The following is a 23539-nucleotide window of genomic DNA, read 5'->3' as shown; positions in this document are numbered from 1 at the left end:
GCAGAGTTGTATACACGTTACACGTATTTACATTTCCAGATACATTTATTTACGAAAAGTGCAATGCAAATGCTGAGATGAGACAAGCTTGAATATGTCATGCGTTCATAAAATTGAAACGGTTAAATTACCTTTGGCAAAGGTTTCTGCAGAATTTACAACAATTTGAAACAAATGCGACTTACAATAAAAAAATAATGCCTTATGAATATTTCAGTCGCTAGAAGCAACTATGATTTCTCAATATTCGTAACATCCATTCACCGTGATTCAATTACATATGCACCCAACGATTACTCGACAATGCACACAGAAGGTTGTAGTTTAATTATTAATTTGAAATATACGGCACTCTGAAATTAGATACAAGATACCCGTTCATATTCCACCTACCAGCCATCGCCCCAATTTTGTGTCTCTGGCCAATGTCCAGCGTGCAGCATTTGCGCCGCACTGCCGCGGCGACAAACTTTTGACCGATAGCAAAAAATCCCTTGTGGGCTTTGAGATTCCTCATTCAAAAGTCAGGACATAAAACTGCCCAGGGTTGAATATCCTAAGAGGGTGACGAAGCACGGAAACTTCCCGACAAAAGATGAAATGATATCTCGGGATGCCGTCATGCCTCTAGCTTAGGGGAGTATCCAAGTAAACACATTTATTTTTTCGCTCAAACTGTCTAGTTTTTAAATTTCAAAATTATTTTAATGATTTCAGTTTAATTTACATTTACGCATTTCTTGCTGAATAGGTGAAATGTTTATAACATATGTTTGTATTGAGATTTACTTAACACTGTTTTAAAGCTCATATCTTTTCGCGAAGTGTTTGTTCTTTGTCTTTATTGTTTCTTCTCTTGGACAAAACTTATAATTTTGTGCATTGATGTAGTTATGATCGTTTCACTCGCGTCAGGTTGCACTCGATTAAAATCCAAGCAATTTAATAAATGTTGCCGCCTATAGTAGATGCTGCCATCTACTGCAGTCATCTCAGTTAAACGAACAGGCACAGCATGTCGAGCTACTTCTGCGCTTCTTGCTCCTAAAGCAACAATTTTGTTTTCATTTCTAGGTGGTATAAATACTGTGTAGAAATTCCTCGGCGCGATTACAAAACTCTTTGCATCATGGATTATTCTTCAATTAAGCACAAATTATTCAGAGATGGCAAGCGAATAGCATTTCGACTTTTAATATATAGAAATTGATTTGTGTAATAAGAATACATTTGATCAATCATTGACTGTCAAATTTTTCAGCCAGCGCTGATGCGCAACCTCAACTCATGAGATATGGACGAAAAAGAGCTTTGACGAAAAATTTGTTCACCAAATCACTTTCTCACATTTCAGTCCATTTTTTCAACGCGAATGAATTGCCGCAATAATTTATCATATGTATATCATCGACGCATTCTCTTCTTTCCAATCTCATGTATGCAATTCCGTTGCAATCTAATTGGTCGTTCACAAATTATTTCCAGGATTTCGAGCAGAGTAAGGCAATAACAATGCCTTGCGTGCGGCACAAGAAGGAGAGTGATGAACGCCGCCCGTCTTCCCGTGTATGGTCGAAGAAAGGCGACGCAGTGCGGCCTGATCTGCTACAAAACGTTGGTAGTAATGCGTGTATTTCTCTCTGGTGGCAGCCCAGCTGTTAGGCATCGCCTACTGCAACAGTCGCAAGCAATAGACGGAGCTTTTCTGTACAGCTACAATATGACTCTCGAGAAATGCATTTGACTCTAACCTAATAAACGTTAGTAATTTTTACAATCCAAAAATGCTCATTTGATACTGTTTGATCCAAAAAATTCTGATGACATGCTGGACAAAACCGTTCTTGGCATTAATTATGCGCTTTCACCTGCTTAGATGGAAATTCTTCCAGCCTGCTATAACTTAGGGATCGAATTAATGATTCCGTTCTGCATTGAAGAACCCGTCTGCCAATGCAATCTTAACCAATACATTGTATAGCATCATCACGTCAAGCCCCACAAACCCTAGTTAGACTAGACTTCCGCCTGTTCCTTGTCAAAAGGCCGAAACGATCAACTCTATAACACCACCCAACATTCTATACCAAGCACTTATGAGATGAGAAAAACTGTTAGGAAAGGCTCCCACGCAAGAGATACCGTAATCGCCACCTTCTTCCATACGCATATACGAATATTAACTTGTACTTACATAGGAAAAAAAGAGTTAATCATCATTATTACTCACTGGATTGTCAGAATTCAACAATCCACAAGAAAATTCCCACACTACAGCTTTGGTCTGAACTGCGGACGGTCGCCTCGATGCAGGTCGCATACTCTTTAGGCGGGACAAGCCTCGTAGATTAACGGAAATAGTGATTGTTGTTACGCAATAGAGTGTTGAAATAGTGATTGTTGCTACGCAATATTGATGAGCGTTGACATATATGTGGACTAACTTGATCGAGACGGAGTCCGAGATACTGGAGGCATACATGAGTAGTGCGACCTTTCGTAGAGGAGAAATGGGTAATCTAGTCTAGGGCCTTACTGGTTGATAATACGGGAAAAACTAGAGGCGTACAGATGTGGTCTGGCTGATGAGGTGGCAAAGAGACTGGATATATACAGACCTGGACTGGCTGCTGAGGTGACAAAGAAACTGTAAGCGTGCATACGTGGACTGGCTAATGAGGTGGCAAAGAGACTGGTGGCGTACGGACGTAGACTGGCTGATGATCGAGGTGGCAAAAAGACGGACGTAGACTGGCTGCTACGTGCCAAAAGACGTGAACTGGCTGCTGAGGTGGCAAAAAGACAGAGGTCGTACTGATGTGGTTTTGGCTGAAGAGATAGCAAAGAGACTGGAGGCGTACAGAGGTAGACTGGCTGAAGAGGTAGCAAAGAGACTGGAGGCGTACAGTTGTGGACTGGCTGATAAAGTGCAGAGAAACTGGCGGCGTAGAGACGTGGACTGGCTGATGAAGTGGCAGAGAAACTGGAGGCGTAGAGCCGTGGACTGGCTGATGAAGTGGCAGAGAAACTGGAGGCGTAGAGCCGTGGACTGGCTGATGAAGTGGCAGAGAAACTGGAGGCGTAGAGATGCGGACTGGCTGATGAAGTGGCAGAGAAACTGGAGGCGTAGAGATGTGGACTGGCTGATGAAGTGGCAGAGAAACTGGAGGCGTAGAGACGTGGACTGGCTGATGAAGTGGCATCAGAGGTCGTACTGATGTGGTTTTGGCTGAAGAGGTAGCAAAAAGACAGAAGGCATACAGAGGTAGACTGGCTGAAGAGGTAGCAAAGAGACTGGAGGCCTACAGACGTGGACTGGCTGATGAAGTGGTAGAGAAACTGGAGGCGTAGAGATGTGGACTGGCTGATGAAGTGGCAGAGAAACTGGAGGCGTAGAGACGTGGACTGGCTGATGAAGTGGCAGAGAAACTGGAGGCGTAGAGACGTGGACTGGCTGCTGAGCAAGAGGTTTGCAGCTTAAAGAGGATGGCAGCAGCAGCCTTCACTGCACCAACACGTCTCGCACTCCAATGGCTGCTGTTGCTGCTTCTACTACTGCTCCTGATGCTGATACTCCTTATGTTGCTGTTTGTACTGCTGCTCCTGATGCTGATACTTTTTATGTTTCTGTTCATACCGCTACTACTCCTCTTTCGTAACCTATTATGTCAAAGCTTGAGTTCTCAGTCAAATGAGCAAATCAGCTTGATTCATTCAAGTTGTAATATTCCCTCATCTAAATTGTGACACTGGAATTCGATGCTAGTCACTGTTATTGCCGCTTTAGCTATTTTTTATTTTCAACGAGATGTTGTGTATGTCCCATTGCACCAAAAGCTAAACAGACTCCGCCTTTCCATTAGTAATTGACAAGCAATAAGCCTTTAATTTAATTTTGTAACCCAGACTTCCACTTCTGCTCATTAATTAATAAGCGAAGCGATTTTCGGGAACTTGTATGACAGTCGGTGTTGTTAATAGGCCCATAGTTGATTGGATCAGTTTTAGACCCCTTAGTTTTCTGAGTCACAATTATCCTTCGCATAACATTTCTCGCCAGAGACATCAATTGATATGTTCCCCTAAAGTATATATCAAGTATCATACATGTGCATGCCATAAATATTTGCGCGGACAGAATTAGGCTGATAATCTTCTAAAAAATTCGAAGAAATTTTATAGAAAACGAATAGCCTTGGAATTCTTGTGCGTGAAACTTTCACATTGAAACTGACGTCAAAACAGTTGTTCAAGAACTCCAGTTGGTCGTGAAACTCAGAGAGTGTAAACAGACTGGGGGTGGCCCAGCTTCAAGCCCCACTCCCCTCCCACAACTTCTACTGCTGTAAATCCCTCAGCATGATTATAGGGCTGCAGGTCACATGTATAGCCACAGATTTTTAATTAAATTAAGTACTTAACATCACAAATTGAAAATTTTAATAGGCTTTTTCGCCAGACAATATCATTGAAAATTGCTTGGCGAAAAAATCGAGAAACTATGTTTTCTAGTGGCTTCGTCATTTCGCTAATGTCCGTTGCAGTTAACCGTCAAGAATTTATATCAAATTCAGTATCTCTTATTTGCCAATACAATAGGTTCTCTTACTTTGTATTTCACCCCGATTTATTCTAAACATTCAAATCTCTCATGTATACGATGAGCGTCAATATACATTCTGCTCTCAACTGCATTATAATTCAGTCAATTATCTATTCCAACGCCCGAATCAATCTTCCGGGGTGAGCAAATGTTTTCAGAAACAAGTCACAATTTTTTGGCGCGGTAAAAACTTTTTCATCATGTTCATAAATTGTTACCGCTCATCATATTTTTACTTACACCCTTCGGGCTATATATTCAAATGATTATTTACCCATGTCCTTTCATTTACATTTTTTCATATAGCAGAAAAATAGAAGAAATAATTTCACCGGTATTTTTAGTAAATAAATCATTACGGAAAACTAATACGGTATATACATTGGCTTTCAAGATTGTTCTTCTTATAACGACGTCAATCGATCATAAAATTAACAAATTTCTCTTGTCTGAAGAATCAAATTGAAATTTTATTGCGGGAATCAAAGTGACGCATTCTTCGTTTCTATCGAACTCAGCCGGCCTTCAAAGGATCCTTGAGGCCATTCCATTGAACCTTCTGCCCATTCTTTTAAATAAGGATCCCTGGGAAAATAAAACCGACGTACTGAGCCTTTATATGGACGATTCGGCGCCTTCCATAGCCATCCCTCGGCTCTAGAATTTCTTCGTTCTCGCAAAAATTGATATTTCTTTCGCTCACCTAATGGCGGGAAACTTGTTTGCAAACACGCGCAAAACTTGTCGAGGCGCTCCTCGTTAGTTGCTTGCACAATTGTTCGCGATGCTCCAGTGAAAATAGTTTTTTAATTATGCTCTCAAGAAGCCGCTTTTTCGCAGCCATGTCCGTACACGTACTTGCACCGAGTTTTCATGAATGTGAAAATCTACTTGGCTACTTTGCTTTCTTTATTGTCACCGTTTTGCATGCGACACTCCATTCAGTTTTTTTTCGTGTTTTAATTGTTGTATTAAAGTTTTGCTTTTGAAACATTGTAAGGAAAATTTATCCATGCCTGGTTTAATAAGTATTACATTCTCATCTATCGACATGCAAAATCGTATTTTTAATACAGACCGATTCATCAATTTTTGCTAGCTTCTTTATATACACTGTCTGGTTTAGCCACAGATTTTGTGCCTATTCTAATGCCAAATCTATTTTCTATTGATGGATGCAACTGTTAATTTATTCACGGTTTCTACAGCCGAATTATTCACGTTTGTGTTGATAACGGTTGCGTTTAACGGTTCATTTATTTGTGGTACGCTCATTACTTATTTATTTGTGGTTCATTCATTCACAGTTGCAAGGGTTGCAACAATTCATTCAGGGTTCCAACAATATTCATTCATTCTATACGATTTATTGAGCTTTCAGAAAACTTCCACCCATAGAATGCGTTTAATATTTCTTATGATGACAATTACCTCAAAAAATACGCAGTTAATAAGAATTTTTGCAAGAAACTATTGCAGAAATTCACTCTAAGCATAATCAAAAGAACGACATTCATGGCTAGCAAACATCATTCCACTTAACTGCGTTCTCCGCAAGGTTCTGCCTAACTCACAAGTTTGGATTTATGGAGCTTATAGACATCTCCTGAGTAGAGCTGCAATCAGTTTAAAGTTGATGTAGTCAGGATTTTTGTTTCCTTTAACTTAAGTTTTTCAGAATAGACTACCAAAATTGCGCGTTTTTTTGCCATAAATATTGATTTTGTTGACTTAATTACTTTTTGAAGTCTGACATATTATCTTTACAAGTATTTTATATTCCAGCGTAACACATTTTTGCATTCATTAGTGGCAGTCTAAATATTTTTCGTTCGTGGCATTTATTGAAGATACGAATATAATAACTTGAATCATTGTTATTTATTCAGCAATATTTATTGAAAACTAAAGGGTAATACATTCAGTATCATAATCTATGGTTTGCTGGTAATTTTACAATAAAATATATACTCTTATATGATGTTTATAATATATTTTGAAATTATATACAATATTATAATATATATATATAAAATAAAATATACTACATATATATTATATAAGAAGTGTTGTTTTGAAATTTATTTCTTCCAAATTACGCTTATGTAAATTACTAGCTGAGAATATCATTTTGAAGCGAACTGACAGGCTATCATCAATTACTATGTAAAATTATTACGTGAGATGAAAGGCTGTAAGTACCGCTACACCACATGAGAATAGCGTCGTTCCGACAGCCCCGCTTCCAAAATACGTCTCAAGACCGCATAAGATTTGCAGCAGGAGCTGTTGCATAGGTGCGCTCCGAACGAACGATGGCCCTGAAAGAATGCCCATGAAGAGATTTGGCTCCTTGCCAAACACTCTCCAACAATGCCTCCTACTCCTACCCCGGTCTCCTCGCCCTCTCCTCTCCTCCGCCTCGTCATGTACTCTTCATCCTTCGGATCTGGAGAAGGATCTTCACCACGAAGGATCTCCACCACTCCTCGCCACTCAATAAGTGGTTATCGCTTCGAAGTGTGACGTGAGAATCATGCACTTCAATGCAGTTTGCAGCTATATTTCAATATGTACATCGCTTTATGATTTTATATCTATGGTTTTTGACCAGTGCAAAATTTAAATAATATGTCACGAAGAACTATAATATTATTTATTCGCTGGAACTATGCGAATTTCTTCTATTTGTTTCTTAACTCAAATCTGAACTGCTGGTTATCGAATAAATTCGCTCCAAAATAACATACTTAATTCATATTTAAATATGTGCGTAGAATTTCATGCAATTTTTTCAAATTTTTCGCAACTTGTTTTCTCATGAAATCGCTTTTATTCCTTCTGTAGAGACTTACTCCCATACCATTTTTTTTATTTGCCCAAATCACATATTTTTAAACAAATCCATACAAATTGTGTAGATTGAAACACAATTTATGAATCTCAATGCTCGGATCGTTGCTACTTAAATCTTCAAACAATACTTTTCACGCTTTAAGTATGTATAATCATACTTTATCCTTTATGAATATGCTTTCATCGTACATTCCTTTTAAATAATAAAACCATCACTTGATTCTGACTCCGTGTCAACGTATAGCTTCACACTTCAGTTTTGAAAGTTTCATTTTTTGAAGCTCGGACTTTTAAATTTTTTTATTTTTTTGCTGTGGTTCAGGGCCAGGGTCGCCTGAGGAGGCTCCAAAAATAATGAGGGCGATGACGGGGATAAACTGTCAGCCGATAACTGAACGACCTGAAGATAATTTATTCCTGCCCTGAGTGACTCGGATAAATTCTGCACCGATGAATGTGTCCGTGCCTAATATTATATCCCTTGTAAGGGCGATTCGACTTTGCACCTCTGGACCGTGTTGCAGTCAATTATGGTTATATAAAACTGTACGCCATTGTAAGTTTGTCATTGATTTTAAGTAAATTATTGTTGTTCACTTATATGTCCGCTATTTCTCATATTTTTGTTTGTTTGTTTGTTTGTTTGTTTGTACTATAATAATTTTTTTTATTCAATATACAGTGTACATTATGTCATTTATTTAAACGTCTATTCTTTAACGGGATAAGCAACGAACATATCTTCTTCTAATCGAAACTTAAAATTTAATCGATTTTCATATTACCAATGTTTTCCTTGTTAGTATTCAAATTCGCGGGTAAGGCCACATAAAGTCCTAATAATTGTCCAGCATTCATTTCTGCAATGCTACTCATTCCATTGTAAAACATTATCAAAGATTCAATTACCATTATTCCATCTTTCAAAAACCTGCTAAACTCCTTTTGGAATTCCTATGTCCAAGTTTCGTGAAATGTTGTCCATTGAACTTTATAAACACACGAAATTGCATTCAGTGCTTGCATCAGACTTGATGAGTGGTCAAGCAAGTCGTGTGTCCGCAATTCAACAACAGTTGAAGTGCATTGCGACGTGAACTTTGTTGTTGTTAGGCTCCTTGTAACGTTGCTGGCTCGCGTCTTGTGTTTACGCTCTTCTGAGAGGTTAACCGCAACTAATCTTTAATTTTATCATAAATCTTACAACATATTTACAGGGAAAAATTCTCCCCTTTGTATCCTGATGAATGAAACTGTTAACATTAATAACAATTTTATAATGTACAATAACATATGATGAAAGTGGCATTATTTCTTCACCTTATTGTATAATTGTATTTGTTTCCCAATAAATCTCAACAATTCCATTAATATCATTAACTTTTGAATAAATAATTACAAGAGTTCTGCTCGACTTTGCGCCTTCACTTTTATGGATTGATCCTACTGATTAAGCGTTAACGATACCGTTATTCGGCAGCAAACTAAGATCGTTACTTGATCAACAATCAGTCATGAGTAATGAGCTCAGAGCACGTGACGATTGACTAGCAATCAGTCATGAGAAAAGAGCTCAGTACACACGACGATTGAATAGCAATCAGACATGAGAAACGAGCTCAGTACACGTAACGATTGACCAGCAATCAGTTAAGAGAAATGAGCTCAGTACACGTGACGATTGACCAGCAGTCAGTTAAGAGAAATGAGCTCAGTACACGTGACGATTGTCTAGCAATCCTGCACGTCAGGGCGCTTGCCAACTGATGCTCGGATTTGCCTGATTTGCCGCGTGATTGTCGAAGTCAAGCAATCTCGCTCTGATTGTTGATCAACGTTGATGCAAGTCATTGAACTTTGTTTACGCTGCTCAGTGCCACCCGCGTGGTTAACAGCGGTCTCCTCCCACACCTTATCTAATGAATATTATTATAATTCAGGCAATACAGTTATAATTAATTTTTTTCTGAAAATTATATAAAAAATATATAGTATTTGTTATCTTGATTATATGCGTACAATTTATGACCAGAGAGTGCATAATGCACTCTCTGGTCATAAATTGTACGCATATAATCAAGAAATTTCTGCCATCTTATAATATTTGTTATCTATACATCCCTCACCTATCGCGGATGTTATATGTTCCCTGACCTCGGGCCGCGATAGAAGACATCGGCGATGACGACTTCATTGAATGACAGTACTTATTAAAGTGCTTATATTGTAATTGTTTGGTAAGATTTCGTTGCCCTAAGCGTTTATAAACCCCCAGCCATACTCTATATGGCGATCGAATCACCAGGCTGTTTTATTCTGCCAATCGATAGCCTCAAAAACCCTCGAACCTGCGAAGATCCGCGAATTATTCATCTCATTAATATTTCATTATTTATTGGCTTTCATTATTTAATTATTCTTCTCATTAATAATTCCGGAAACCCCGAGATGAAGCGAAGCGACGCGTGAAGCGCGACATAGCGAAGGATTTTTATATTCATTTGATCTGAGGAATAACTTTCGTTAGAATCAAGCTTCAAACTAGAGACGTAACTCAAGCTACTGCTGAGCCCTTATAAATCCTTAATATGTTTATGAAAATGTATTCATTTATTGCGGTTACTACGTTACGCAGTCGCGCATGGCCCTGTGAACACTTTATGATGCTTTTATATATAATGCCGTATAATCTTTAATTTACCAGGCAAGTAAATTTAAACAAAGAAGCAAAGGTCTATGCAGTAGTGAGTTTTATCTTTGCTTCAATTATTTTTTTATTCTAATAATTATAATTTGGGCGACTGATTTATATATACCTCAATATAAATAAATTTTATTTTTTTAGTTTCTTTATGCATTTTTAGCCTCTAATCGATATCGATTGAATTATTTGTTTCACATGATTCGATCATTCGACTAAACCAAGTTTTTCCATATATTTATAGTTTTTTTGTAATAAAAAATGAATCGACTGATTATAACAATATTTCAATATTATTTGAATCTTAATCAATCGGCCACCAAAGACAAACAAATAATGGAACACTAATGAGCACCGATAATGAGCATTTGTTATTTCCAGATAATATTTGCTAGCGTCACCTGAGGCTCCATAATAAGATTGTAATTTGATTTAGCTTTGAAAAATATCAGTTTTATGAAACTATTCTAACTTATCTCGTGATTGTGGGCAACCAACATGGAGTGGGTTGCCCACAGTATGTGGGCAACCCAATTGATTGCATTCACAACAAGGAAATTCCTGAAGAAATAATCAACACATACTGTTGGATTCACTCGACTTACACCATACCTTCGGCGTTCTCTAAAACTCTTGGCATTCAATTTCGTGTTTTTAAAAAGTTCAATTTCCAACCAACTCCATGAACAAGCGATCGGAATTTAAAATAAACTTTTATATAAGTAAGAGTTTCTAAACGTACGTAATAATTTTAAAAATCAAAAAGCTTTAACGAGAGAGAAACTATACAATTCACTTTCACTTATCAACAATTTTTAGATATTTTGCTCAAGTTCATTAAATTTTAAATACTGATTAATTATGATGAATGCACCTAAAAATAAAAATTTAAAGGTTATTATAAAATTTTCCTTTCGAGCATTGGAATGACGCATTAATTGCCTTATGAACTCGTGCGTGAGTCTCAATCAGCGAGTCGGGGGCAGGTGAGGAAATTTTGTGTCTATATGAATCCAAGGAAAAAATCGACGCTTAAAATCGTACAGCGGTGGCAAACCTAAGGACAAATTGAGGCCCTTGATCGTGGCAGTTGCGAATCTAAGGACAAAATTGAGACCCTTGATCGTGGCAGTTGCGAATCTAAGGACAAAATTAACGCCTGAGTTCGTGGCAGCTGCAAAACAGCGCGTGCGAGGGGAGAGCAAAAAGAGCGAGCGTTGCGAGTAGCATCGATGACGTCATCGAGCGAAGCTTTGAGAGAGCAGCCCTTTAAGAGCGACGAGAGCACAAATTTGTGGCACGGATTGAGCAGATGTAGAATAATTCAGATAATCCACGCGAATAATATTTAATTTCACACCTCCGACACTAGCTACGGTTAGGATTCTCCGTTGACATGTGCTGGTCTACTTTTAATTTAATTTCGATATTGTAACTTGTGTAAAGCGTTTAAAAAAAGAAGTCTGAGAGAGAGCTCACTTAGAAATAGTGAGAAAGAGCTAGAGAGAGAGCAAAGGAAATAGAGAGAGTGGTAACATGGGCGTGGCCATCGAAACCTCCACGATGAACGCTTTAAAACAGCCTCGTTTTTTTCCTATCCATCACACCATGTCAATGATATCCATCTGCTTGGCATGTACTTTCGTTAAGCCCTATTTTTGGCTGTCATGTTATCTTTACTCACTGCAAATGCGTATCATGGATGCCTTTCATTATATCGCGGATGAGTACTAATCGGCAGGTATCACGCAAACACTGATCCACGAATTCTATTTGTTTATTAAATCGTTTCTTGATGGTTGTTTATAGATATTTTTCATCGCTCGAAAAAGTTAGCAGGACATCTAAATTTCGTTTTCAATAGCATAATGTCAAGACATAAATTTTTCAATAGAAAAAAGTACAATTCGAATTCGATAGAAAAATACAATTCTAATTCTGACGACATTTTGTAATACGAAATTAACGGAATAAAATATAAATTATTATAATATTATATTCTTATCGGTACTGTACTAAGTATACAGACGTCAACTTACCGTGTTGAGCGTCGGCAAGTTCGGTAAGCTGCTAAGTTTCAAGTTCAGCCGTCAAGTTTCCATGCTAAACTCAACACGACAAATTAACCGTTATATATACCGCAAATTGAATTTTTATCGGATTTTTCCAATAATTTTTGCCATTTGCCAGTGCCTATTTTAGGTGGAAAACATCGACGATAATGACGAATATTCATGTGTTAGAGAAAAAACCCTCCGCTTATGTGCAAAAACTTCCAAAACACTTGCACTCAAAGTACTTATTTAACATAATTTCAACAATAAAGATTATGGTAGTCAGGTGTATGAAGCTTGGGGCTCTATCTGGCCAAGCAATGTTGCCGTATAGCAGTTCCGCATTGTGATCAATGAGGCTACACAGGCAAGTCCTGCACTAGAGGATGCAGTAGAACAATGTCATTAAACGCATACTTTATCACCATAAGAGAAATTCTCCGCATAGAACTTTGTGCTAACCATGAAAGAACATCGCAGCTCTCAAACATTTCTGAGGATTTTTTAATTTTTCATTGGGAATTCTCATAATTACTCGCCAATTTTTATAATATGCCAGATCTTTAAATGCTGTAGCTTAAGCTGATATTCACGTGTCTTCTCCACGTCAAAATGAGCATGTATGCCTAATGAAACATATTTAACTACTCATAGTTTTGCCCAGACGTTCATTTCAATGCACAATTTTAGGTTTTCAATTTATATGAGCATTTATTCATGCGATGAGTGTTACTCATACTACGTGAAAAAATGATTCCGTGATGTATCAATTGGAAGAACTTCAAAAAAAGCAGAGAAACATTTTTTGTGCAGAAAAAGCATTTTTTGTGCAAAAGGCACAAAAAATGCAACGAAATATCTTTTGCCGGTTATCCGCACACACATTTTCATTCATCCAGACGATCTTTATGCGCATTTATCAGACATGATCATTTTTTCATTGCACTATCATAGCAAAATTTCAATGCTCTCAATATACTGATTACTCAATCGGAAAATCTTCTCCCAAGTGGCCAGCAGAAAACCTCATGCAGGTAGACTCACCCTGAGACATTGCCAGCCCAGCAATTTTAGTGGGAACAGAAACGCGTTTATCAGATTTCCTACGTAGATTTTTTTGGGCTTGAAGTCGGATGGTTATTTCCCTCTTTTTCCTTCGGCCGCCCCCCGTTTCCTCACGCGCACAGGACTGCTCTGCCTACACACGGAGACCGACACGAGCAGCAGCAGCGGCAGCAGCGGTAGCAGTTCTCTGTACTGCAAGTCCAGTTGGCACCTGAAAGCGATCTGTGACGGAGGCGTAGGAGTGTGAGAGGAGAAGGCCTAATGCGCACACTCTTCCATGTCGCCATCAGTGTAAACGCCAGTGAATGATGCTGTAGCCTCTGGCTGCTCATGGATAGAAGTTTCGTGAAGGTTTTGGTGGGAGTTTAAGCGACTGGGATCGTTGATTAAAGAGATAACAGTGGCTGACCGCGTGGCTATCAGATAAATCAGTTCGCTTGGTAAGATAAAACAGTTAGAATAATCTGATGACGTTTCGGTGCTCTTGGTAAATCTAGTGAATCAGTTTCATTGATCAGGGAAAAATTTTACCCCTAAAGGAACGCCAAAAGTCATCCAGTGATCGTCCAAGCTAGTGTTCCCCAGGCCATGTCGTCATTCTTTGACTTCTTCAGCTGCTATCAGCTTTATCTGTGATAAAAGCACTAGGAGAAAAACTTAAAATTCAGTCAAATTTTCTTATTTTATCTTGATAAACACAATTCCATGTGGCCAGTTTTCAAGATTATCTTTATTTACCAAACTTTTAAACATTAAAACTCACGTAAAATTCATTTGCCAGGCATTAATTTAGCGTGAAGAGATCGAAAGATCAAGCGATTATCCAACTTAAAATTAGAATGATATGTTAAGTATTGATATGTTCGATCATTGTTGAATGTTTTCAATTTATTTCCTTGCAATTCCTCGAAGTTTCAACTCTACTGGTGAAAAGTTTCAGTTGAACCAAAATAGCGACAATAGCGACTACACACATTCAGACGTGATGATGGTGGACCTATCCTTGCAGAAGTGAAGGCTTGCCTTATTGTGATTGTATACTGACGCCTTACCAGTGTTTACTTACTTATACATATTGCTTGAATATTATCATTTGAGATATGTTAAGTGTTGTAAAGCGTTGCCAACGCGCAAAAGACAAACTTCTGACGCTACTACCGTCGGCGGGTTACCGCATTTTACCCTAAGACAGATAAGTTCCGTGATCGAATCGAGCGCTGAGGTGTGAGTTCCTTTCAATAATTATATTCTAGGAAAAATTTCTGACACTTTTGCTTTTTCCTGCAGGCCAGTGGGAAGATTTCTCGATGGCCGGTCCTGTCTGGACAAAAGCTTTTCAGTGCCAGCAGAGCGGTAGATGATGTGCACGAAGCACTTTGATAAGAGGACCGTTTTCAGTTAACATGCTCTAAAAAATATTCTCAGTGGAAACTTATTAGGAAACGGTTCAACAATTGGATGTTGTGAGTCGATATCTTTTACGTGTGTACCCAATTGGCCTGGCTTGAAAATTTTTATCTATAATAAATTTTCCCAATATTCTTCATACCATGAATTCGGTGAAAGTTTAATCAAACGCCTAATTGGTCACGACCCTATTTCATTGCGTGGATCTGACCTGTGCTTAAAAGTCGCTACTACAGCGAGCAAGCGACCGCAAAAATGTTGGATATTTTTCGGGGTCTCAAAAACTTTATCAAGGTCTCACATGTACACATCGATTCTTCTGTATTCCGCCTTCATTATAGCATAACTGTTATGATATTATTAGCCTTTAGCCTTATTGTAACAACCCGACAGTATGTAGGCAATCCCATCGATTGCATTCACGCAAAAGAGATTCCTGAGGACGTCATCAACACATACTGTTGGATTCACTCGACGTACACAATACCTTCAGCTTTCTCTAAAACTCAGGGAATCGAAGTTGCACATCCGGGAATTGAGATGTCCAAACCCGATGGTGAGAGACGCTACGTCAAGTACTACCAGTGGGTCTGCTTCTGCCTGTTCTTCCAGGTAAGTCTACGAGTGGACATACAAGTAATCGCGTGGCTGCAGCTCTTGGCCAGTAAGCGATTGTTAAATCGTGCTTCAGCCTAAGCGTGAAAAAGTGTGATGATTGTGCTTTTCAGCGGTGAATTGATTCCACCTTTTCGTTTTTTGAAGATTGGGGAACTTCGTACTTAGATAGGTGATATGGAAATTTCCTAATCTGTAATTTCCAAATAAGAGAAACACAATTTCATTATGGGAGCCTTGTAATTCGACCAGCGGCATAAATAATATCATTTAATTATCACAAGAGAAAGTGTACAATTATTTATCGCGAATAAAAGGAAATCTTAGACTTTTCGATAAAATGTACTTCGATTTTGGAGCTTCGTGTATGACATAATCAATGCCCTTTTGAAGGCGCCATGAAACCTCTTCAACATAAATCCTAAAGCTGTTAGTACTGACAACCATAGGACCATCCCTCATATGAGTGTTAATCGTAAATCAGGGAGCTCATTTTTGTGTGAGGGCACAGCAGCGCGAGCAAGCATGCGAGGTATGCCGCAATGCCGCGAGTGTAGCGCTTTGCTGCGATTCTTGCCGTCCCGTGCGTGGTCAGTATTAAGCCATTGGTTTCGGTTGCCAAGCTCCTAAACTCAATGTAGTGCCAGACGCTACACGAACAATGTTAGCTGAGGCGGTTTGCGAAGAGATCAGTTGCAATTTTTCTGCCATGAAAATTAAAGATTGCCTCAATGCGCGAAATTTTTCCCAAAAATAATGAACACGTGAGTGGCATTTGACGTATGGTGAGTAAATGAAATCTTTCGAAGTATTACCGTGGAGTTTTTCTCAAGTAGTCTGCATAATATGTAAGTGGCAAGTTCAAGAAATCACCTGTATTTTTCACTTCCATTAAATATTTATTAGTATTATCATAGTAGACTCACAAGTAAATATTCTTTCGGCCAAAATTATAGGAATTGTCCATCATATCCCACTTATTGTTTGTGGTGAGATTACTAAAATTTCGAACTACTAACAAGCACTTGCGTAATATCATGCTTTCAAAATTGACGCTTTCTATCTCTAAATGTATGTGAGATAAATTGTTAGATGTCACGTGAGAAATCATGCTATTGTAGCAAGGCGCATTTCTGAGATAAACCATTTCGTTTATGATCGATTAGTATGGTACCGACTTCTGTCATGCTGCGTTAACTGTTGTTATGGTTTTAACTGAGTTCGATTGGTATTGCTAGTTTCTGTTTTTACTCTAATTTTATAGCGGTGATTTCAATTGATTCAAAGACCTAGAAATTTGTTCGGACATTTTTCGACCTTCTTTCTACTGTCAATTCAGCTGAACCTCGGTGTGCTCAACCCGATTAATGTGCTTGATGTAATTCATGAACTAGCGTCTGATGTCTTGCAGGCATTAATCAAGCTGTTGCATGTTCATTATTTGTGTCTAAATTTATGTTAATTTTGTGTTCATTTTTCAATTAAACTTCCCAAGTGCCATTAAAATTAATCTGCATCATTTTTTTACCCTAGACAAGCCTTTTTTCCAGATCAGTGAAAGATGTGACAGAGAATTGATCGGAAAGGCAGAGTGCATGGAGTAATTTGTGGTGAGCACAATATTTACTTGAAGAAAATTTTGAGAATTGGCCTCATTTTAAGTTTCAAATTGAATTCTCACTTGATCATCTCTCCAAGGAAAGTGTCCCGTTTGATTTTATGAAGCTTCTCTACCCCCTCGCTTGAAAATCACCTCCAGATGAAATACACAACAATAACTTGAACCACAGGACGTGTTTAACCAAAAGCCGCAAAACTCATAGAAAAAAAGAATATTGATCGAGTGCAAGCTTCATTGATGCGTTCGTAGAGATTGGGTTTGCACAGAAGGCATTGAAATGCACGGTTTGTAAACATTTTTGTTGCTTATAAGAGAAATACTTTATTTTATTTGGTGTCATACTGTAGCCTGGATCGTGCATGGTAACTCTACTAATATGGATGTTGTGAATGTGATTGGAATGACCTATTAGTGACATACATATCTAATGGACACTTTTGGAGCATAGACTAGCAAGTGTTCGATGTTTTCCAGAAATATTTTCACTAATTTCTTCTCGGATTTGGACCGAGGACATCCATCTGTAGAAAGTAGGAGTTCGCTTATTTTTCTGTGGTGACTTTTATTTCTCGCCTGAGACTCAAGTTCCGTGATAGTAGATTTTGACGGTGACTGTGTCAAGCTTAGAGAGTCGTCGCAATGTTGGACATCTTCAGAGGCTTGAAAAATTTCATCAAAGTCTCCCACGTTCATATCGATTCATCAGTTTTTCGACTGCATTACAGCATAACCGTCATGATCCTACTGGCGTTCAGTATGATCGTGACAACGAGACAGTATGTGGGCAACCCAATTGATTGCATTCACAACAAGGAAATTCCTGAAGAAATAATCAACACATACTGTTGGATTCACTCGACTTACACCATACCTTCGGCGTTCTCTAAAACTCTTGGCATTGATGTCGCTCATCCCGGCATTGAAATGTCGAAGCCTGATGGCGAGAAGCGATATATCAAGTACTACCAATGGGTCTGCTTCTGCTTGTTCTTCCAGGTAAGCAGTGATAAGACGGAGTTCATTGTGAGTAGTATTCGTATTCCTTTCATTACGGTCGTCTTTACCTTACTTCGTTCATATATTAATAAGAATAATCGTTATCCTAACTCAATCTTTAACGACCCTAATTACCTTGGTCGTTCATCCCAATTTCATTTATTCGAAATTCCTTCACCGTTTTCTTAGTCCTTTCTTTCGCTAATTACTCGGTTGTTCTGAACTCAAGAACTTGGTCTTTTCGCTGCCCCCGACAGAAGTTTTTTTCGGTGAAGAAGCCTCAAGAAAAAATATCTTCTCGTCTTGGTTTCCAGAACGAAAGCGAAGACTTCAGTCGCATTTATTTGCGACTTCTGACGACTGTTTCACGAAAAGATGCTCTACATTGAATTCTGCGACTTCCCATTAACTTCAATAATGGGTCTCAAGTGAGAGGCAATTAGAAACTTCCAGAGACCGTGCAACTGTAACTGGTATGATATAACAACTCGTTACGTGGCGTGTGTTATGACTGCCACTCCGTACCATCGCATCACTGACCAACGGCACATTAACCTGCGCATCCAGTGAGGGACGGAGTTTACATTCACTGCTGAAGAATTCAAACTTTTTTTGTTTACCCTTTCCCTGTTTTACGGTTCATATGATTACCTAACTTATATAATTACTCAGACTTACTTATCTACACTTGATCACTGATTGGGTGCAAATAATGTTTACTGGTTTACTGTTCAACCATCCATGCGTTTCAATGAGCAAAATCATGTCATCCGCAGTGCAGAGATTTTCGTCATCGTGGCAGGCATTTGGAGTTAAAATGTGAGCTTCGACAATACGAAGACCACTATTCAAATTGAACAAAGATATTTTATTTCTAATAGAGTTTCGTGTGCTTATTAAATAATATTTAATTTCACGTTTGTCTGCTGTAGAGGTAGCAACCTTGACTTGAAGCTTCTCCTTTTCGTGAGCCATTTTGCATGCTATCCAATTTATTTTTTATTTGTGTCGCTATTCTCTATATTCTTCCATGATCATAATATGAAAAGCAAATCAAAAAGTCTTGCACTCTCAGAAAGTTTTGCACGAGTATTCAGTAGTTGAGTGTTTATCATTTACATATTCAATAAATATATTTTAAGAAATATCCAGAACCTTGATACAATTACATCCATCAATTATTTTAGTTGCAAATCAAATTTTCCAGGAAAATTATTTGTTTAAAAATTAAAAAAATTAATATACAGTGTTATAAACCTATTTTGAGACATACATCAATAATTGTTCTAGCCTCTCCAATCTGTGGGAATGCGTCTTAGAGTTGCAATTACTTTAATGTTAATTTGTTTTTACTTGCAGCACTGCGAATGGAAAAATAATATATTTCTTTGAAAAAATTTCACCAATTTATTTTAAAACTATTCATGCAAACAATTACTTTTTCTTCTGTTTCTCACGAAGTCCCATTGCAATGTTACAAGAGCAAGATATTTTATATACTGTGCGCAAAAAGAGATTATTATCATCGTGTTTTCTGAGAAATTAATGGTGAAAATGAATATGATTTCAATTCATATGTTGGTCAATTCACAAGTCACCTTCCAAAAATGGGATATTCTTCGCAGCTGTTAGGAATGGAGCATTTCCAGAATTTGTTTTTACCTCAAAGCATCCAAGTATCAAGTCCAAAATCGTAATTAGAGTTGATTTGGTCCATATTCAAGGTGCTACGATGATATTTGTTCATCCTGAAGCTATACATATGAGCTATGTATAGCTATGTACATAAGCTATATATACGTCTATGAGAAGTGCAAGCGTCGTTTTCTGTAAAGTTCTCCTCCGTTCATCAGATTTTCCGACCATAGATAACGCGCTGGCTGAGAGTTAACAATGAATTTGCTTAATTTGTAAGATGATACAATTTCTGCTACTTTCAAAGACTCGAAGGTTTCACCAGAAAGCTCCATATTCAATTTTCAAACCTACGTACAAATTTCGACCGTGTTCTAAAGAACATTTCATATGGCGTTGCCATGGAAGCTTCACACTGACATCCCTGCCGACAAATTTTTTTCCCTGCTCGACGATACTCAAGGGAGCATAAATCTACGGGACTCCTCTCCCTGCTTGGAGCAGAGCTACTTCTAGTCTAGAGCCGCGCTCACTATGATAAATAAACCGAATTATTGCCACCTTATGAACGTTATTGCTAGCCTAAATGCCTTCCTATAAATTAGTCTTCATAACATTTCAAGATTTCTAGGGTATAAAATTGAGTTTAAATTTGAAATTTTTACTTGTCAACTTGGATTCAATATTTATTTAACTACTTCCTGATATTAATAACGAAAGATTTAATTTAGAGCGTATTTACAATCTACCATCTCCGACAGCGCGCAAACTTTTTGAAATTTTTATTTATTCCTAAGCTGATCTCGCTACCGATAATGTATTCATTATTATTTAAACGCGTACAGTTCTCTGCGACAATTCAAAAAATATAACCAGCGAAGCCTCCGCCGTCGAATCGTTGAATTTTTGATAGCGTTTTAAAGCTGAACTGATATTGAAGGACTAGCGGCGCCGATCCGTGAACGCTTCCGAGGGTCGTCAGTTTTACTGAGCGTTGCTAGAAGAAATCCTTCCCTAACAAAATTTAGAGTCGCCCCAGCTTCTGGTAATCCAAATCAGAAGCTGCCGCGTCTGTAAATTTTTACTGGGAATTGATCCTCGCACAAGCCCTCGCGTCCTTGTGTTCCTGTTGGCAGACTGCGCATCTCGTTCAATTTATACACATTAAATCAGATTGTCTTCGCTCAACTTTGTCAACTCGGCAATTTTAGATGTGGCGAAAAAAATATTCACATTTTCATATATGTCTGCTATGCCATAAAATAGTACGCGAAGGCTTTAAAAAAAACTTAGACTCAAATGGACGACTGGTTTCTCACCGCAGCGAATCCCGTCAAATTTTTAATAATTGCATGACTGGCAGTTTTGGATCCTCCTCGCATAGACAGCATTATCAGGGCTATTTCCGCCTTGTATCTTGCTAGACCAAGCTTGGCGACGGTGATGAAACACTTGATAGACTTATCGTTTGCGTCACTAACGCAGCCGATAGTCTTATCGTGTGGGTCGCTACTGTAGCCGCTAACTATCAGTATTTAGCTGCAGATGACTCGTAATAGAAGCTCTGTCATTTTCAGCCTTGTAAACACCACCAACCTTTCAACACAGCCTATTGCTGCAGAACCCACTGACAGAACGGTATCTTCAACGAGACGCCAATAAATCCGAAAAAATTAAGTAATTTAATATTTTTTTATAAAATTATTGATCGCTAATAAATATTTACCTAAAACGCAAAATTTTTAGATAGCCTTGAGCATGGCGCAAGGAATGCATTTTCGATTGGTATCATTTTTGTGCAGTATTGGTGATCGAAATAAACTCAGTCTAAGAATCTCATCTCTGTTACCTTTCTAGTACATGACTATTATTGACCAATCTTATATAATTGAACCCGTCGTAGCTCCATTATGTTAGGAATGATCATGCCCAGAAACAGGTATGCCTGCACCTTTTGAGCCAGTAAAAACGTTTCCATGGCGCATTTTCTTTCTTACAGTCACGCCATACTTTTTTGCGATTTCAATCTTTCTCCGAAAGTCAGTCTCCTCAACATATAATCGCTACCAATCCAATATTTAATTTTCCTCCCTCTGTTTAACCAGTTTCCTTTTACGCTCTTCTCGTATTCGTTAGAATTGTACACACGTTACCCTGGGTCAACAGAGCTCACCCCAAAGTTGCTGAGCTTTGTGTACGTTGGTGCGGTCAAGTCTACGAGTTAGCCAAGTAGGTCAAGACTTACGGCTTCATTAACAAGCTCGAGCAGCCGCCGAAGTAGCGGGCTTTTTCGTTGCGTGGCACACGACGTCTTGCACTTCAGATCGTTTTTTTCTTAACACAAAATTAATCTTCAACAATTTGTCAACTGAAACGAGTGAAATTTTTCACGCCTCTTAAGCTGATGGCACGCCAGTGATGTTAATTTCTTCCTGGTCACAAATGATTGCTCGACATCAGCTTAGGAACATTTTTAAGCTTCAGTAAAAACAAGCTTCTTGCAATAAAACAGACGATAATACTTTTGATTGATTACATTCATTTACCAAATTTTATGCTTGTTAAGCCATATTGGTGCGTTTTATATAATATATGAATTTATTTTTCCATAAAAAGTACAAGTGCACAAGTAAAAGTTACAAGTGTAATAAGTGAAAAGATTTTGTGTTGGAAATCAATTTAGTATTCATGTCCTCAACGCATCTAGTCTAAATCTCGACCGGGTAATGGTATTGTACATCGAATTTGTAAACATTAGAAAGAGCTGATACTTATGTCGCAACTCGTTACAAGAAAAAATTGAACGGCTCAATGTCTTTATCTACAACAGTTTCGATGCTCAAACTTTAAAGATTACGCCCAATATTTCCAACGTTTTCCTTAGCCCTAAAATATCACTCGTCTCCAAAACTCCATCGTTACAGCGCCTCAAAACAGGAGCATTTTTAATCTTTTTCGCACAATTTTCCCAAAGTCTAGCAAGGGATTTGAAGCGGTAAAACTTTGGTCATCAGCTCAACAGGAATTTCTGCAATGTTTTGAGAGCTGCAAGATTTCATGTCTCCTCCGTCAACACAGCGTCTCTGACTGATCATTGGTCACGGCTAAAATACGGACTTTTTCGGCTTTATTAGGCGAATTTTTTCATTTAAGCAATTTTCTGCTTATTAACGTCATGAACGAGTAAGTTGCTAGTGCATTGCTAATTCAAAAATGTCCAGCTGTCAAAATTCATCTCATTCGCAGAATCAAAGTAGATTGATGAAGTATTCTAAAATATAAGAATATATCGAGAGGCCTGATTGTTTTTTATAACTATTTACAATTTCCCGAATGTCTCCTGCAAATCTCGTATATTGCAATTATTTAATAACCAATTAACATTCAACGCAATGCTGATCTACGGCTAACTTCTTCTCGGAGGTGAACTTCAGCGCGACAGAAATGCAGCTTGAAACAAACCATTATAATAACAGCATTATTGTTCAGTCCCATCTCATGTACCGTTTCTCGTATATCTTTTAAACATACTCGTGATTTGCATGCATTAATAAGGATTATGAATTGCTACAGTCCTTCAATTGACCACCCCGCTTCAATTTCTTATGGTTAAAGTTTTATTATTTAATCAGCACCGACATTCAACCTCTGCTCAATCCACTAGCTCCGCATTGCAGAATAAACTATGACCACACACGTAAAGACATAAGAAATTCTCTAAAGAATAATCCGTCGGAGCGTAGCTCGCACATCGCCATGCACACACGCACAGTTTACTGAGAGCATTCGAGCCTCCAGACGCACGCCTCGACACGTAACCTTTGCTCTGATCACCCTAGTCGGAGCCATGGCACTGCGGACGCGAACATTTTACATGATTGCTTCAATGGCCCCCGTCCGAGAATGGCATAATTTGCTTGCAAAACAAGAGATTTGTCTAGCAAGGCATACGTGCTCGTCGTTTTCATTTGAGCAAGCTTGTCTTC

The 23539-nt window shown here is 38.3% G+C and overlaps 1 protein-coding gene across 1 annotated transcript in view; it reads left to right on the top strand.

Moving 5' to 3' along the window:
• Positions 1–14941: 14941 nt before the first annotated feature.
• The window catches only part of LOC108680232 (innexin shaking-B), a 124336-nt gene continuing 115738 nt past the window's right edge, over positions 14942–23539 (top strand). The window contains exon 1 of the mRNA XM_047881048.1: positions 14942–15298. Within this exon, the coding sequence (XP_047737004.1) occupies positions 14942–15298 (357 nt within the window). The remainder of the gene's footprint in view (positions 15299–23539) is intronic.

Source organism: Hyalella azteca, unplaced genomic scaffold (assembly GCF_000764305.2).
Source record: "Hyalella azteca isolate HAZT.00-mixed unplaced genomic scaffold, Hazt_2.0.2 contig6926, whole genome shotgun sequence".
NCBI classification, from domain to species: domain Eukaryota; kingdom Metazoa; phylum Arthropoda; class Malacostraca; order Amphipoda; family Hyalellidae; genus Hyalella; species Hyalella azteca.
The sequence above is the reverse complement of the archived record's forward strand: the minus strand, read 5'-3'. Positions and strand labels throughout refer to the sequence as shown.